General features: G+C 39.0%; 2 protein-coding genes across 2 annotated transcripts in view; one reads left to right on the top strand and one right to left on the bottom strand.

Annotated features, from left to right (window-relative positions):
• Window positions 1-165: 165 nt before the first annotated feature.
• The window catches only part of LOC106085692 (NIF3-like protein 1), a 48,075-nt gene continuing 31,548 nt past the window's right edge, over window positions 166-16,692 (bottom strand). The window contains exon 4 of the mRNA XM_059366931.1: window positions 166-750. Coding sequence (XP_059222914.1) covers window positions 334-750 — 417 coding nt within the window. The 3' untranslated portion in view covers window positions 166-333. The remainder of the gene's footprint in view (window positions 751-16,692) is intronic.
• LOC106085688 (hepatic sodium/bile acid cotransporter) lies at window positions 6,126-7,782 on the top strand. Its single transcript, XM_013250037.2, has 2 exons — window positions 6,126-7,373; window positions 7,445-7,782. The coding sequence occupies exons 1-2, from the start codon at window positions 6,309-6,311 to the stop codon at window positions 7,763-7,765; spliced, it is 1,386 nt and encodes a 461-aa protein (XP_013105491.2). The 5' UTR covers window positions 6,126-6,308; the 3' UTR covers window positions 7,766-7,782.

Below are 16,692 nucleotides of genomic sequence, written 5' to 3'. Positions count from 1 at the left end.
AAGTTATAAGCAAAAGTTAACTTTTTAATAAAAGAAAATAATGTCGTATTTTTGTAGAAATCATTCCAGATTATTGTTTCATTCAAACCTTAGCCCCTCCTCCCCTTCCGCTCTTTAGATTCGAACAAAACAACCACTTGTTAGACAGCATTTTCATGCACCAACTTCAGTTATGTCATTTTTATTTTAAATAAAATTTCACATTTCCATTTTTATACTATAGTTAGTTCATATTTATAAAAAAAAAGAATAACTAAAAATAATAAAAATATCTGCAAAAAGAGAAAAATAACAAAAGAAATGCTCTGATGGTCCTTTTTGGTTGTGATGCTTTTATTTCTTGTACGTCTTGATGGGATCTTCATCCGTTTCGGCCACAAAAATCTCACACTGACCATTTAGCATATCATCCAGCTTTGGTTGGAAAGTTTTTAGAAAGCCTCTCTCAGAATTGCTGTGATTGCACAATATAACCGAGACATTGTTGTGATTAGCATCTAGCACTTCGTGGTGCGACATCTCTCCGGTAATGTACAGATCTGCTTTGACACCGCGTAGAAGAGTAGCTCCTGAACCAGCACAAAGTGCTACTTTTTTGATCTCACTTTTGCCAGAGTGTTCAACACCCATTGCCACATGCACATCAAGACCTATGTGGTTTTGCACAGCTTTTATGACGTTGTCCAAATGCATTTTTGTGGAGAAAATTCTACCAGAGCCAACATTCTCATTGCCGCAACCCTCCAAGGGCTAAAATAGATATTAAAAAAATATAAAACAAAAACAATTAAAATATATACAAATTCTAAAGACAAAATTTCTATGAAATTTTCTCTAAAGACAAAATTTCTATGAAAATATTCTCTAAAGACAAAATTTCTATGAAAATATTCTCTAAAGACAAAATTTCTATGAAATTTTACCTAAAGACAAAATTTCTAAGAAATTTACTATAAAGAGAAAATTCTATGAAATTTTACCTAAAGACAAATGACAAAATTTCTATGAAATTTTACCTAAAGACAAAATTTCTATGAAATTTTACCTAAAGACAAAATTTCTATGAAATTTTACCTAAAGACAAAATTTCTATGAAATTTTCTCTAAAGACAAAATTTCTATGAAATTTTCCTTAAATATAAGATTTTCATGAAATTTTCCTTAAATACAAGATTTTTATGAAAATTTCCTTAAAGACAAAATTTCTATGACATATTCCTTAAAACAAAATTTCTATGAAATTTTCTCTAAAGACAAAATTTCTATGAAATTTGCTCTAAAGACAAAATTTCTATGAAATTTTCTCTAAAGACAAAATTTCTATGAAATTTTCTCTAAAGACAAAATTTCTATGAAATTTTCTCTAAAGACAAAATTTCTATGAAATTTTCTCTAAAGACAAAATTTCTATGAAATTTTCTCTAAAGACAAAATTTCTATGAAATTTTCTCTAAAGACAAAATTTCTATGAAATTTTCTCTAAAGACAAAATCTCTATGAAATTTTCTCTAAAGACAAAATTTCTATGAAATTTTCTCTAAAGACAAAATTTCTATGAAATTTTCTCTAAAGACAAAATTTCTATGAAATTTTCTCTAAAGACAAAATTTCTATGAAATTTTACCTAAAGACAAAATTTCTACGAAATTTTACCTAAAGACAAAATTTCTATGAAATTTTACCTAAAGACAAAATTTCTATGAAATTTTCCCTAAAGACAAAATTTCTATGAAATTTTCCCTAAAGACAAAATTTCTATGAAATTTTCTCTAAAGACAAAATTTCTATGAAATTTTCTCTAAAGACAAAATTTCTATGAAATTTTCTCTAAAGACAAAATTGCTATGAAATTTTCTCTAAAGACAAAATTGCTATGAAATTTTCTCTAAAGACAAAATTTCTATGAAATTTTAACTAAAGACAAAATTTTATGAAATTTTCTCTAGACAAAATTTTATGAAATTTTACCTAAAGACAAAATTTCTATGACATATTCCTTAAAACAAAATTTCTATGAAATTTTCTCTAAAGACAAAATTTCTATGAAATTTTCTCTAAAGACAAAATTTCTATGAAATTTTCTCTAAAGACAAAATTTCTATGAAATTTTCTCTAAAGACAAAATTTCTATGAAATTTTCTCTAAAGACAAAATTTCTATGAAATTTTCTCTAAAGACAAAATTTCTATGAAATTTTCTCTAAAGACAAAATTTCTATGAAATTTTCTCTAAAGACAAAATTTCTATGAAATTTTCTCTAAAGACAAAATTTCTATGAAATTTTACCTAAAGACAAAAATTCTATGAAATTTTCCCTAAGACAAAATTTCTATGAAATTTTCTCTAAAGACAAAATTTCTCAAGACAAAACTTCTCTGACGACAAAATTTTTAAGAAATAGAAATGTTTCATACTTGCATAGTATGAGAGCGAGAAGGGATATTGGCTTTTGAAAGAATTTACATTAGTGTGGGTAAATATGTAGGGGTTTTACAGAAATTCAAGATTTCTTTCAGAAAAATAGACCGGTGATGCCACCAGCCAATAAACCACACTAAAATGTATTTTTTTTCGGGATGCATGGGTAACTCTTTTACGGCATGTGGTTGTTCTTAACCCCAGATGCGACAGTTTTCCCTGTTAATGTATCCATTTTACCAAAAGTCGGAATCATCGCAGAACACAATTTTTCGATAAAAGTTTCTTTTTTGATTTTAATTTCTTTAAGATGAAATGGCAGAGTATACTGAACACTTTTCACTTTAATAAATGGCAGAGTGTACTGAACACTTTTCACTTTAATAAGTGACTCTTTTTTTAACAATGCACTTTGATGGGTCCCAATCGTATTTTGGCCATACATAGGCTAATAGGACAGCACTTATTGTTATAAGAAAAGTCGTAATTTGGATTTCGTGTTGCAATTTGCATTTCCAAGAACCACAAACATTTTCAGAAACTTTTGTTTCATTTGATAACAGAAAGCGGAGAGTGCCGAATTCGGCATATAAACAGTTTGTTATTCACAAATCAAATAAAGTATTTGTTTGTAATTTCTAAAAAGGTTATAGCACTTCATTATCTTTAGCAGTTTTTTTAATCATAATTGAGTTAAAGCCACTTGATATGCGATGTTATTAGAGTTCTTAGCAAGATTAGGCCAGCGACCTATAAATGTTGCAACACTTCAATAAAACAATGGTTTAGATATTTAATTTAAATTAATTTCCAGCAATATTAGCCGCGTTTTAGTCATATGTATCGTGCATGTATTGGGTTGCCCAAAAAGTAATTGCGGATTTTTTAAAAGAAAGTAAATGCATTTTTAATAAAACTTACTAAAAGTAACAGCTGATAACTGACAGAAGAAAGAATGCAATTTGTCAACGCCGACTATATGAAAAATCCGCAATTACTTTTTGGGCAACCCAATATTTTAGATGGGAAAATCAAATAGAGAAAATTTCATTAAATTATTGTCTTTATAGAAAATTTCAGTGAAATTTGGTGTTTAGAAAAATTCCATTACAATTTTGTGTTTAGAGAAAATTTTTCAAATTTGGTACAAATTTTGTGTTTTCAGAAAATTTAGTCTTTTGAGAAAATTTCATCAAGATTTTGCCCAATTATCACTGAAATCATGCCTTTTAAAATCTTTTTATAGAAATCTTGCATATCGAGAAAAATTTTGTCTCAAGAGAAACATTTATTTTTAGGGCACGCTACAGGGGGGGCATTTTATCGCCACTCCTATGGGTGACCACCATAAATGACCTATTACGGATGCTGACTGAGGAGGGATTTGAACCTTCACAGACGATGTTATAATATTTCTAAAGGGTAAGGATCCGAACGAGCTATGCAGAAGGGCCGAAAGGGCCTTGCATGTGGCATATGACTGGACTAGACCCAGAGGTCTCAATGTTAACCTAGAGAAGACTGAAATATGCCTGTTCACGATGAAGACGAAGGTGGACCAATTTAACGCACCACATTTCCTAAATAACACGATTTCGATATCTGAATGGGTCAAATACTTAGGTGTGATCTTGGACTGGAAACTGAACTGTAAGTGTCACATTCAGGAGCGTACTGAGAAGGCCGACAGATGTTGGGCACTATGTAGAAGGAAGGGCACTATGGAAGGAAGGGTAGAGGTTTCCGATTGGATACCTGAGATTAACCTTGAAGACGAGTGCGAGGTGCTGTGCTGTCATCGGCACAGTCTTGGATTGACGGAACTCTAGTATTGCCATCTAGAAGATCATGTTACACGGTCGGATCAAAGCTAGGGCACAGAGTGGGTCTGGGGGTTTACATTGAGAACCCAGGGACTGAGATCTGTTTTTGACTGGGTGAAATTTTGTACAACGGCTTCTCTCATGACGTGTCTAATATGGTCTGAATCGATCATTAGCTTGATACAGCTCCCATATAAACCTATCTCCCGATTTTGCTTCTTGTGCCCCTACAAGGCGCAATTCTTATCCGAATGAACTGAAGTATTACATAATGACTTCTACAATGTTCAGCATTCATTTATGGTCCGAATCGTACTATAACTTTTTATATAGCTCCAATAGCATAACAGTTCTTATTCAATATTTGTTTGTTTGCCTAAAAAGAGATACCGCGCAAAGAACTCGACTAATGCGATCCATGGTGGAGGGTATATAAGATTCGGCCCGGCCGAACTTAGCACGCTCTTACTTGTCAGAGGTTACTTTATTGTTTTTTTAAGAGCGCACAACAAGCCGATTATTGGCTTAGGTGTATGTCCATAATATCTGCACCCTCTTTTCAACCTAACCCAACCTAATACTTCCGTTGACCGACCTATGATGTCGTTGGCATAGGCGAGTAGCATGTGTTCTCTTGTGATTAGTGTGCCATATCTATTTTCATCTGCATCTCGTATAATCTTCTCCAGCAGGATATTAAAGAGATCACACGATAGGCTGTCTCCTTGTCTGAAGCCTCATTTAGTATTAAATGGCTCGGAGAGATTCTTACCTATTCTTACTGAGGAACGCGTGCAGTAGAGTCTTATTAATTTTGCAGGGATTATGCAAACTCAGACATGGCTTGAAATACCTTAGGTGTTGATTTGTCCTTCTCGGGTCTTTTAGCAGTAAAAACTTGTTGAATTTCATTTTGACTCCTGAACATTTCAATTCGCCTACACTCACTACAATCCATTTCACTTTTCTTTCTGCGAAATAGAGGTTGGTTTTCTCATCTTTTCTCCCTTGATACCACCCCTTTGTGGGGTGCGTTTCTACTGACTGTAGGATTGCTCTGCATGACGCATTCTTGGATTCTCTTTGATGGTATACAGTGAGACCCTACGGTTTTTGTAGCCACATTTGCATGTGAAGGTGACGATCCTCATCAAGCTCTTATAGGCGAGCAAGCTAGTTCCGATCTATAATACCGATAGCCGCGGAGCCAATAACTCGCCTTGTCGTAGCGAGCATCATAGGCACTTTGTGTTTAAGCAAGAGTCAGAGGCCTCCGTAGCTCATAGGTTAGCATGTCCGCCTATGACGCTGAACGCTTGGGTTCGAATCCTGGCGAGACCATTAGAAAAAAATTTTCAGCGTTGGTTTTCCCTTCCTAATGCTGGCAACATTTGTGAGGTACTATGCCATGTAAAAACTTCTTCCCCAAAGAGGTGTCGCACTGCGGCACGCCGTTCGGACTCGGCTATAAAAAGGCCGAGGCCCCTTATCATTGAGCTTAAACTTGAATCGGACTGCACTCATTGATATGTGAGAAGTTTGCCCCTGTTCCTTAGTGGAATGTTGATGGGAAAAATTAGCTATTTGCCAGTGCCACTCTTGCCTGCGAATGCAGTAGCAGTTACTCCGTGGAATGCTGCCACTATCCGCAAGCTGTGGACGCGCCCCCATAGCTCGCACACAGATTGGAGCTCAATATTGAGGCCTGCGTGATGCTCATAGTTATCCTGTGCCGGTCGTTGATAAATGCGTAGTAGTGTGCAAAAAAAAACGCAGCTATTATTCTCCCCACCCATGGGTATTTCTAGCTACTGTTTATAAACAAAAGACTACACCACATGATAAGAAGAAAAAAATTTGTACAAAGAAGCAAATTGCCAATTTAACAATAAATAAATCAATCGTAGTTATCGTGGTCGCTCAGGCTAGCCCAACAGTCTTCTGGGGGGGGCGAATAACAAAGCAAATTCTGCCTGTTATTGTCAGGAATGGGAACAGTTTATTTTTGGCCCTTCAGAAGTGTTTGAAGTGCACAAATTAATAACACTCCACAGTCGTCCAATAAACATGAAAGTTAAAACATCAAAAAGTGCTTCGGCCAATCGATTAACTACGCCCTGCATTACCCTGCTGCTAGTGATTACGATAATTGGCAAATTCAATTTGGCACAAGCAGATGATTATGGTTCACTTTTGGGTGCATGGAGAGTGAACTATGGCCATAATGAAAACTTCAAAGAATTACGTATGTGGACCTCGGACAGGGAAACTGTGCCGCTGGTCATTTACAATATAACGCAAACAAATAACATGGATCTTTATTTTGAAATTCACATGGAAAATCCGAAAATAGCCCAAGCCAGCAAGCTTATAAATATAACGGAAGTTCAAGATGGAACATGGCAAGGGGATATACAGGTCGAAGGTATTCATTTTGGTTTGACCAAACTGTATGCAACCCTTTATGACCCGAGAAGTGGTGGCAAAGAGCGTGGCCCCGATACTTTAGAGGTTATGGTGAAACGTAGCAAAAGCGTAAGCGATGAAACCTTCACATATACTGCAGCCTCCATTGCCCTGCTGATGTTTGTAAATCTTGGCACTGTGCTGGATCTTAAACGTGTAGTGACGATTTTCAGCCGGCCCATTGGGCCTTTGGTGGGTTTCTGTGCCCGCTATATCATAATGCCAGCACTGGCCATTGGCTTGGGCGCTTTAATGCTCAGAGATGATAAGGGTTTGCAATTGGCTCTCTTCTTCACGGCATTGGCGCCCAGCGGTGGCATTGCCAATATCTGCAATGTCTTTCTGAAGGGCAATCTGAATCTTTCGCTGGCCACCACAACAGTGAACTCCATATTGGTGCTGGGCATGCTGCCCATGTGGGTTTATCTAGTGGGACCTGCGCTTTATGAAACCCAGGAGTTTGACTTACCCTTTGTGGACTTGATTGTGAGTTGTGTTGGCCTTTGCATGGCCTTGATAGTGGGAGTTTTACTACGCATGTTTATACCCAAGACGACACGATTCATCTTTCGTTTCCTCAAACCTCTATCGATAATACTCAGCTTGTGTCTGGTGGGCCTTACAGTGGGCATTAATTATTTTGTCTTTCAAAAAATGACCTTCATGGTGAGCTCAATGCGATGATGTCCACAAAAGTTGGCCAACTTTAATCTTTAATTTTTTTTTAACTGTTTCAGATATTTCTATGCTGCTTTTGTCTGCCGGTTCTCGGTTATGGCCTGTCATTTGCTTTGTCTAAATTGCTCTGTCGTACCGCCACCGATTCCATGACTATATCCATAGAGACCAGTGTTTTAAATATGACAATGCCCATTGTCCTGTTGAAAAACACCATGGATCAACCCATGGCTGACATGCTGATTGTAGTACCGATTACAGCGGCCTTAGTGTCTTTGTGCTTGGTAGTGGCATTCTATATAGTAAGACGAATCTTGGGTTGGAATACAACCAACGATTCAGAATGCTTTGATGAAAAAGCATTTTTAATAGAGGATTGAATTGAATGTAAAATAAAAAAAGCTGTGATATAATCCCTTAAAATAAATAACGAATATTATAGATCGAAATCTAGGTTGAGAAAGTTTTAATAGACAAGTAAAAGCGTGCTAAGTTTGGCCGGGCCACATCTTGGGAACCCACCACCATGGATTGTGCTAAAATATGGGAGCTATATCTGATAATATCTGGTAAAGTCATAACAGAACACTACATGTAAAATTTCAGCAAAATCGGACCACAATTGCGACTTCCAGGGTCTCAAGAAGTCAAATCGGAAGATCGGTTTATATGGAAGCTATATCAGGTTCTTGACCGATTTGAATTGTACCTGGCACTGTTGTTGGAAGTCATAACAGAACACTACATGCAAAATTACAGCCAAATCGGATGAAAATTGCGGCTTCCAGGGGCTCAAGAAGTCAAATCGGGAGATCGGCTTATATGGGAGCTATATCAGGTTATAGACCAATTTGGACCGTATTTGGCACAGTTGTTGAAAATCATAACAGAACAATATGTGCAAAATTTCAGCCAAATCGGACAAAAATTGCGGCTTCCAGGGTCTCAAGAAGTCAAATCGGGAGATCGGTTTATATGGGAGCTATATCAGGTTATAGATCGATTTGGACCGTACTTGGCACAGTTGTTGGAAGTTATAACAGAACATCATGTACAAAATTTCAGCCAAATCGGACAAAAATTGCGGCTTCCAGGGTCTCTAGAAGTCAAATCGGGAGATCGGTTTATATGGGAGCTATATCAGGTTCTTGACCCATTTGGACCGTACTTGGCACAGTTGTTGAGAGTCATAACAGAAACATATGTGCAAAATTTCAGCCAAATCGAACAAAAATCGCGGCTTGTAAGGGCTAAAGAAGTCAAATCGGAAGATCGGTTTCTACAGGAGCTATATCAGGTTAAAGACCGAGGGTCTCTAGAAGTCAAATCGGCAGATCGGTTTATATGGGAGCTATATCAGGTTATAGACCGATTTGGATCGTACTTGGCACAATTGTTGGAAGTCATAACATAACACTACATGCGAAATTTCAGACAAATCGGACAAAAATTACGGCTTCCAAGGGCTCATGAAGTCAAATCGGGGATCGGTTTATATGGGAGCTATATCAGGTTCTTGACCCATTTGGACCGTACTAGGCACAGTTGTTGAAAATCATAACAGAACAATATGTGCAAAGTTTCAATCAAATCAGACAAAAATTGCACCTTGTAAGGGCTGAAGAAGTCATATCGGAAGATCGGTTTATACAGGAGCTCTATCAGGTTATAGACCGATTGGCATAGGACCGTACTTGGCACAGTTGTTGGAAGTTATAATAGAACATCATGTACAAAATTTCAGCCAAATCGGACAAAAATTGCGGCTTCCAGTGTCTCAAGAAGTCAAATCGGCAGATCGGTTTATATGGGAGCTATATCCAAATCTGAAACGATATGGCCCATTTGCAATCCCCAAAGACCTACATCGATATTAAGTATCTGTGCAAAATATCAAACGGCTAAATTTATGCGTTCAACCGCTATCGTGATTTCGACAGACGGACGGACGGGCATGGTTAGATCGACTAAGGATGTCGAGACGATCAAGAATATATATACTTTATCGGGTCCTAGATCGAGGTGTTACAAACGGAATGACTAGATTAGTATACCCCCATCCTATGGTGATGGATACCCCCATAAATTTGCACTACATGGAATTAAACGAATTAGCAATTTGCAAGCAGGCCACCGTAGCGCAGAGGTTAGCATTTCCTCCTACGACGCTGAACGCCTGGATTCGAATCCTGGCGAGACCATCAGAAAAAATAGTCAGCTATGTGTTTCCCCTCCTAATATTGCCAACATTTGTGAGGTGCTATGCCATGAAAAACTTCTCTCCAAAGAGGTGTCGCACTGCGGCACGCCGTTCGGACTCGGCTATAAAAAGGAGCCCGCTTATCATTGAGCTTAAACTTGAATCGTACTGCACTCATTGATATGTGAGAAGTTTGACCCTGTTCCTCAGTGGAATTTTCATGGGCAAAATTTGATTTTTTTTCCTTGAGAGATCTGCGACAGTCGAGGGCGGTTTTTGTGTTCGGAAATACGTTCTCCGGGGATTTAATGGCTGCCTGGCTGTCTGAGAAGATATTTACCAGGGATATCGTCGTTTCAATCGGTTCTATCAGGAATAGTGGTACAGTAATTTTTATCAAAAAACGGCTCAGGTAGGGTGGATTACACACTGCCTGGAACATAAGATATTGTATCAAGGATAACACAGTGTCCGTAGCCGCCACATGACCAATGAGAAAGCTCCCTTAACCTCACGGCAGTGGTCACTGCAATTTGGGTAGCCACAATGTCCAGAGGCATAAGATGTAGCATTCAATTCAGTGCATCAGATGGTGTCGTCCTCAGTGCGGCTGTGATGCACAACCAAGCGATCCTTTGGATCCGGTTAAGTATTGAGCAGTAGGTGGATTTTTGAAGCACCGTCCACCAGACCACAACACCATATAGCATAATAGGTCTGACAACTGCATTATATACCCAATGCATGATACGAGGTCTAAATGACCAACTTTTGCCAATGACTCTCTCGCAGGTTTATAGAGCAAGAGTGGCCTTTCTTGCCCTTTCGAAAATGTTGGATTTGAAGTTCAATTTCCTGTCCAGCAATACACTCAGGTATTTTGCGCTTTCTGTAAATGGAACATTCTCTCCACTCAAGGAGACTGTTTCCGCTGTCGGCAACTTGTATCTCCTGCTGAAAAGAACTACTTCTGTTTTGCACGGATTTATACCCAGACCACTTTCGGTAGCCCACTTTGCTGTTGCACTTTGCAGCTTCCTGAAGTATATCTCTTAGAGTGTAAGTGTAAGGCAGCCACTTTGGCTATGAGACTATGAGGCGATGGGAGAATGGATAGAGAATAGTAGCAGGTCTTACCATCGCGGTATAATCGAGGCGACCATAGTAAACCTGGTAGGAATGGAAGAGGTTTCCGATCGGAAAGCTAAAACGCCACTTGAGGTTACCAGCGGTACAGTCTTGGATTGACAGAACCCTGGTATTGACATCTGAAAGATCAAACAGATGGATCAAAGCTAGAGGACAGAGTGGGCCTGTGGGTCAACATTGGGAACCCAGGGACTAAGATCTGTTTTCGACTGCTTCATAATAATACGGTCCTGCAGGCGAAGATCCGGGTGATCACGGAATACGTGAGGTAGTGTGGTGTTAATGCAAGTACCTCGAGTGTGATAATCTTTACGGACAGTAAACTGGCCATCAGGGCAATAACAATAAGGTCGGTAAGGTCTCGAACAGTCTTGCAGTGTAAGAAGGAGATTAACGCCTTCTCTGAGGATAGCCCTATTCACATCGTTTGGCTGCTGGGCCATAGCAGAGTAAGGGGGAATGAGAAAGCAGACGATTTGGCAATGAAGGCCAGAGGACTGCCGTCAATAACTTTGGTTTACCCAAAGCCTTTCGGGACGACGCAGTTAGAGTTAAGGATGTGGGATATGAACGCTCATGTAACACTGTGGAACAGCGAAATGGTCGGTAGAACGACTAAAATCCTATTGGGGAGATCCGGATTGCGATCTCTCGAATAGGATTTTTAAGGATTTTGTAAGTAACACGGAATTCCTAACTTAGATTTCCTTTTCTTTCTTGGCGGCGTCATTATCGCTATCAACCCGCTCACAGAAAAGCTTGCAGGAGGCACGTTTTGCCGCTTATTGTATTCCTTGAGCCGTGTGTAATACACATTCCAATATACTTCCGATTTTTTACGAGGTGCTCTGTTAAGAATTCTACGGACCTCTTTCCCAATGTTGCGAATCTCCCCGGTAATCCAGGGCTTATTGTATTCCTTGAGCCGTGTGTAATACACATTCCAATATACTTCCGATTTTTTACGAGGTGCTCTGTTAAGAAGTCTGCGGACCTCTTTCCCAATATTGCGAATCTCCCCGGGCTTGGTCCCGCTTATTAATGCTGGTACTACCCCACGAAATATGGTGAGAGTTCGCACAGCCGATATGCGAAGAGGGCGGCTCCTCGCCATTCTCAGCGACCATCTTTCCCTTCCGTGATGGCTGTGGTCTCCTTTTGGAAGTCACAGTCCTCCATGAAGACTCAGCGGCCGTGCGCGCTTTCTTCGTTCCTGTTCCAACTTTGTCTACCTCCGCAGGACACTGTCTGGGGTCTCCATTGCGGGATGGCTGGATTGGTTTTCCCAGAGTACTCGAAAGCGGGAAGTTCTTTTTCTTCTTCAGCATTTTAGCAGTGTTATGCTCTTCGGGAGATCTGATTCTTTTCCCAGCTTTCGCAAAAGTGCTTGGAATGTCAGTTCTATCCCTTCCAGCATCCTGCACTTTCGTCCGATTACGCTGCCAGTACATACTCCTCTGTCTCCTTCGTCGTGTACCGGATCGCTTTCTCGGTCTGCTTGTGAGCTTAGCAGAGCTATCGCTCACTTCTGTCGTCATCTCGATGCCCTTATCTCTCGATTTGGCTGCGATGACTGTTTCATTGACACAGTCGCTGTCTGAATCCGAGTCAGAAACACCATCTTTACTTAAAGGCTGAGGACGAACTGTGCCTCCCTCTGGTTTATCCGTCTCTTCCTTATTAATTAGCGCTTGAAGCATTGCTCTCGACTATAGGTGCCAAGGCACCCACACCGGTAGGAGGGGAGGACAGCACTTTACGATCTGACGCCACCAGCGCAGATGTTGAGTCTTTGGAGTCGATTTCTAGCCTACTCCCAAAGAGAATTTTTTTCGTAATAGGTAGTAGCTATTCCGAGATACGGATATATATTTTTTCTTTGAGAAACGAAATAAAAGCACGTCCGCTTCACTCTACAATACATTGTAGGTGAAGTAAATACAAAATCTGAAACAATCGTCTATGCAACACTATGCCCCACTGTCAACTTTTCATTTAGAATGGTTTAAAAATCGGTGTGACATACAATCGCGATTTGATTCTGAAATGGAATAGAATTTATGTAACAATCAATTGTGCAAATAAAGTAATCAACGATATTGAACTTGAAATTGTCAAGATCCTCGGTTAAGTCTGGTATACAGGGTAACGCAAATTGTAACAAAAAGTTTAATGCACACTACGATCCAAGTAGATTTTGTCTAAGATCGATTGATGATGCACGTGTTAGGTGCAACAAACCACTCGTTAGGTGCATATTATGGTGTCACCTCGTAGATAAAGGTACTTAAACACTGTTGAAGTGCATGTTCTTTGATTTTCATTTAAACGATGTGACACACATCCAAGACTCAGACGTCAGCTGCAAATCGTTCATTCTGTTGCATAGAAACAATAATGAAATCTAAAAAATATCTTTCTTGGTTTCAGGGCTTGCCCAGCCTGAAAGGTTACAGGAGAGAGGTTTTTTTTCAAATAAAATTATTTAATCATGCTCGAAGAGAATTGGCATAAATTCTAGAGAACCCAAAAAATTGTCTTTTTTTGATAGGAGCTTCATTTTGGTTTCCTTTGGTTCGAGTCGGGTTCGATAGCCACAAGAGCCTTTGTGTTGTCGCTTAAAAAATTAAATAGTGGGCTAAAATGTCTTAGTGTGCCTGTCGTAACCTTATCGGAGGTATTGGTAAAAGTGAAAGCCACTGGTATAAGGTGCGTTTCCATCGAGAGAAAAATGTATTCAACTCTACTAACACTCTGCTAAGAATGTTGCCAACTTTGAGGCGTTTAATAAGATAACATTTTACCAAAATCAATTCAATGATACACTTAAAAAAATCTAAGTATTTTTTTTTTTTTTTTAAGTTTTAAGTATGTATTGGGTTGCCCAAAAAGTAATTGCGGATTTTTTAAAAGAAAGTAAATCCATTTTTAATAAAGCTTAGAATGAACTTTAATCAAATATACTTTTTTTACACTTTTTTTCTAAAGCAAGCTAAAAGTAACAGCTGATAACTGACATAAGAAAGAATGCAATTACAGAGTCACAAGCTGTGAAAAATTTGTCAACGCCGACTAAATGAAAAATCCGCAATTACTTTTTGGGCAACCCAATATACAAATAATGTAAATTTTGGGTTAATTTTAATATTGTAATATTAGATGGTAGCTTTAGAAGTAACATTACCAGTAATGTAAATGCATTTAAATTTTTGCTATTAAAAAAACGAATTGAAGTGGGATATCTTTCAAACTAGACTAGGCAAACAGCCGGCAAGAAAAATTTGGATCGTAAATGATGTTGCCCAGGGGAGTTAAATCCTATGAATAGTGGACAGTATGTGTATATTTAGGTGTTTGTTATTCCTCAGTATTGGGGAATAACAAACGTAGAAGAGAGCAGCTACAAATCCCACGTAGAACAAAGATAAGGCAATTATGTGAGCATGACGTTATAAAATATTTTATTGAGTTACGATGTTAGAAGATTAAGGTGTTAGAGGTTATTAGTTATGGTCATTGTATGCCATAACGGGGCGGCACGCACCACACCATAGTGGAGTGAAAGTAGGAAGGATGCTAGTGATTAAAAACTTATTCTCATTCCATTACATTCAAGAGTTCGAAAAGGCTGTTCATATACAATTTTAATTCAATTATATTTTATTGTGATTATATAAGGTGATTTGTTAGCTTTTCGAGGTGCCAGCACTGGTTGATAATTGTGTTTAAACGTCAAATGTGAAAGTGAAAAGTGTTCAGTATACTCTGATATTTCATCATGCAGCAACTCACAATAGAGCAAAGGCTGAAAATCGTTGAAATTTATCGTCAAAATTCGTGATCTGTGACAAAAGTTCGATGGAAAACTACAAACGAGAAAATAACGCAAATCGTTGAATTATGTTGTCAAAATACGTGCTCTGTGACAACCTCTAGTCGGAGTCGGGGTATTAAGCCGGAGTCGGAGAGCGGTAAGCAGTCGAGGCAAGCGTGCTCAACTCCGAACTGAACTCCGACTCCGGCCTAAAAACATCGACCCCGGTCGACTCCGCAGCCTTGGTGGCGACAGCTTGAAGAAAATCCACTGTGCTAGCACTGGTTGATAATGTGCCAGATCTGGTTGATAATTGTGTTTAAACGACAAATGTGAAAGTGAAATGTGAAAAGTGCGCCACCATAGCGCAGAGGTTAGGATGTCCGTCTATGACGCTGAACTTCTGGATTCGAATCCTGGCGAGAACATCAAAAACAAGTTTTCAGCGGTGGTTATCCCCTCTTAATGCTGGCAACATTTGTGAGGTACCATGCCACGTAAAAACTTCTCCCCCAAAGAGCTGTCGCACTGCAGCACGCCATTCGAACTCGGCTATAAAAAGTAAGCCCTTTATCATTGAGCTTAAATTTGATTCGGAATGCATCATTGATGTGTGAAAAGTTTGCCCTTGTTCTTCAACGGAATGCTTATGGGCAAAATTGCAAATAGAAATTTTCAGACAAATCGCATAACAATTGCTGCTTCCAGGGGCTCAAGATTTTATATCGGGAGATCGGTTGATGTGGGATCTATGTACAAGGTCTGATTATTCATCAAAAACTATATTGTCCCTTTCAAAGTATTACTAACATCGTCCTTCCGTTTGTAACTCATCGAACTAATGATCTTAGAACTCAAACTTGTATATCAGGTTATAGACCGATTTGGATCATACATACTACGGATGTTAGAAGTCCTAACTGACCACCTGAGCAAAATTTTAGAAAAATCGGGAAATCTGTTTAAATGGGAGCTATATCTATATCTAAATCTATATCGGTTTAGATTTAGGTAAAGCTTCCATATACACCATTTGTATTCTCCAACGACCTATGCCAATAAGAAGTATCTGTGCAAAATTTCAGGCGGATATCGTTCGACCGCTACCGTGATTTCTACAGACGGACGGACATGGTTATATCGACTTGGAATGTCAATATGATTAAGAATATACTATGGGGTCGCAGGTCAATATTTTGAAGGGTAGCAAACGGAAGGACTGCAAATTTTCCCATGAACATTCCATTAAAGAACAGGGGCAGAGAATGGATCGGTTTTGCCGCTTTCGGGATTAAGACCAGCCTAACCTCCAGCCACCCCATTGGTACATAGCCCAGCAAAACGCAGCTCCTAAAAATAGTGTCAAGGTGTCGTATGACAAGAGGTCCTGCCCCCTGCAGCATAGCATAGGTTCAAACGAATTCACTGTCCAGACTATCCTCTCTTCCGTTATCATGTTCTCAACCACGGACAGTGACTCGGCACTATGTTGTGTAAGAAATTTTATCTTAATACATGGAAGACCGGCATGCCAGCGAACCGATAAAGACATTGTCCTGTGTGTTTAATTTCCAAGTGTTTACGTACCCGCTGTATTTGACCATCCACAAGCTGGTTGATTTTAGTTTTTTTGTCCCTCCTTTTTGGCAATAGGTGTTGGCAAAGAACCGCACCCCATCCACTGAGCCACAGCCGGAGCTCAACCGCCAGCAGCCAGCGCCCGCCAGCATCAATTGCCACTCCAGAGAAAAGGTGAAGCGACCGCCTATTGGGGTACGTGACAGATACACGGACATCGTTAAATTATCTTAGGATTGTACGACGATCTATAATATACTGTATTGGGTCCGAAATGGATATTTCGATGTATTGCAAACGGAATGACATGTATCCGCCATAGGATGGGTATGGTGAGTAAACAATAAAAACGTACTAAATACGGCCAAGTCAAAACTTGGGTACTCACCACCATGGATTCAGTACCAGTAAATTTACAAAATTTTAAATAAATCGGATACAAAGTGAGGTTTCAAGATACCTAAGAACTGAATTTCCGGGATGACAATAAATGAGGTCTATGTCTATTTATGGATCTATCTAGGCAGCATTTCGTATGGATATTGGAGCTTATAAACTTACTTCAT

This window comes from Stomoxys calcitrans, chromosome 4, assembly GCF_963082655.1.
Source record: "Stomoxys calcitrans chromosome 4, idStoCalc2.1, whole genome shotgun sequence".
Lineage (NCBI taxonomy): Eukaryota > Metazoa > Arthropoda > Insecta > Diptera > Muscidae > Stomoxys > Stomoxys calcitrans.
The sequence above is the reverse complement of the archived record's forward strand: the minus strand, read 5'-3'. Positions and strand labels throughout refer to the sequence as shown.

Coding starts and splice junctions, on each gene's coding strand:
- LOC106085688 (XM_013250037.2), top strand. CDS start 6,309: ATGAAAGTTAAAACATCAAAAAGTGCTTCGGCCAATCGATTAACTACG. Junction 7,374..7,444: donor TTCAAAAAATGACCTTCATG/GTGAGCTCAATG, acceptor TAACTGTTTCAG/ATATTTCTATGCTGCTTTTG.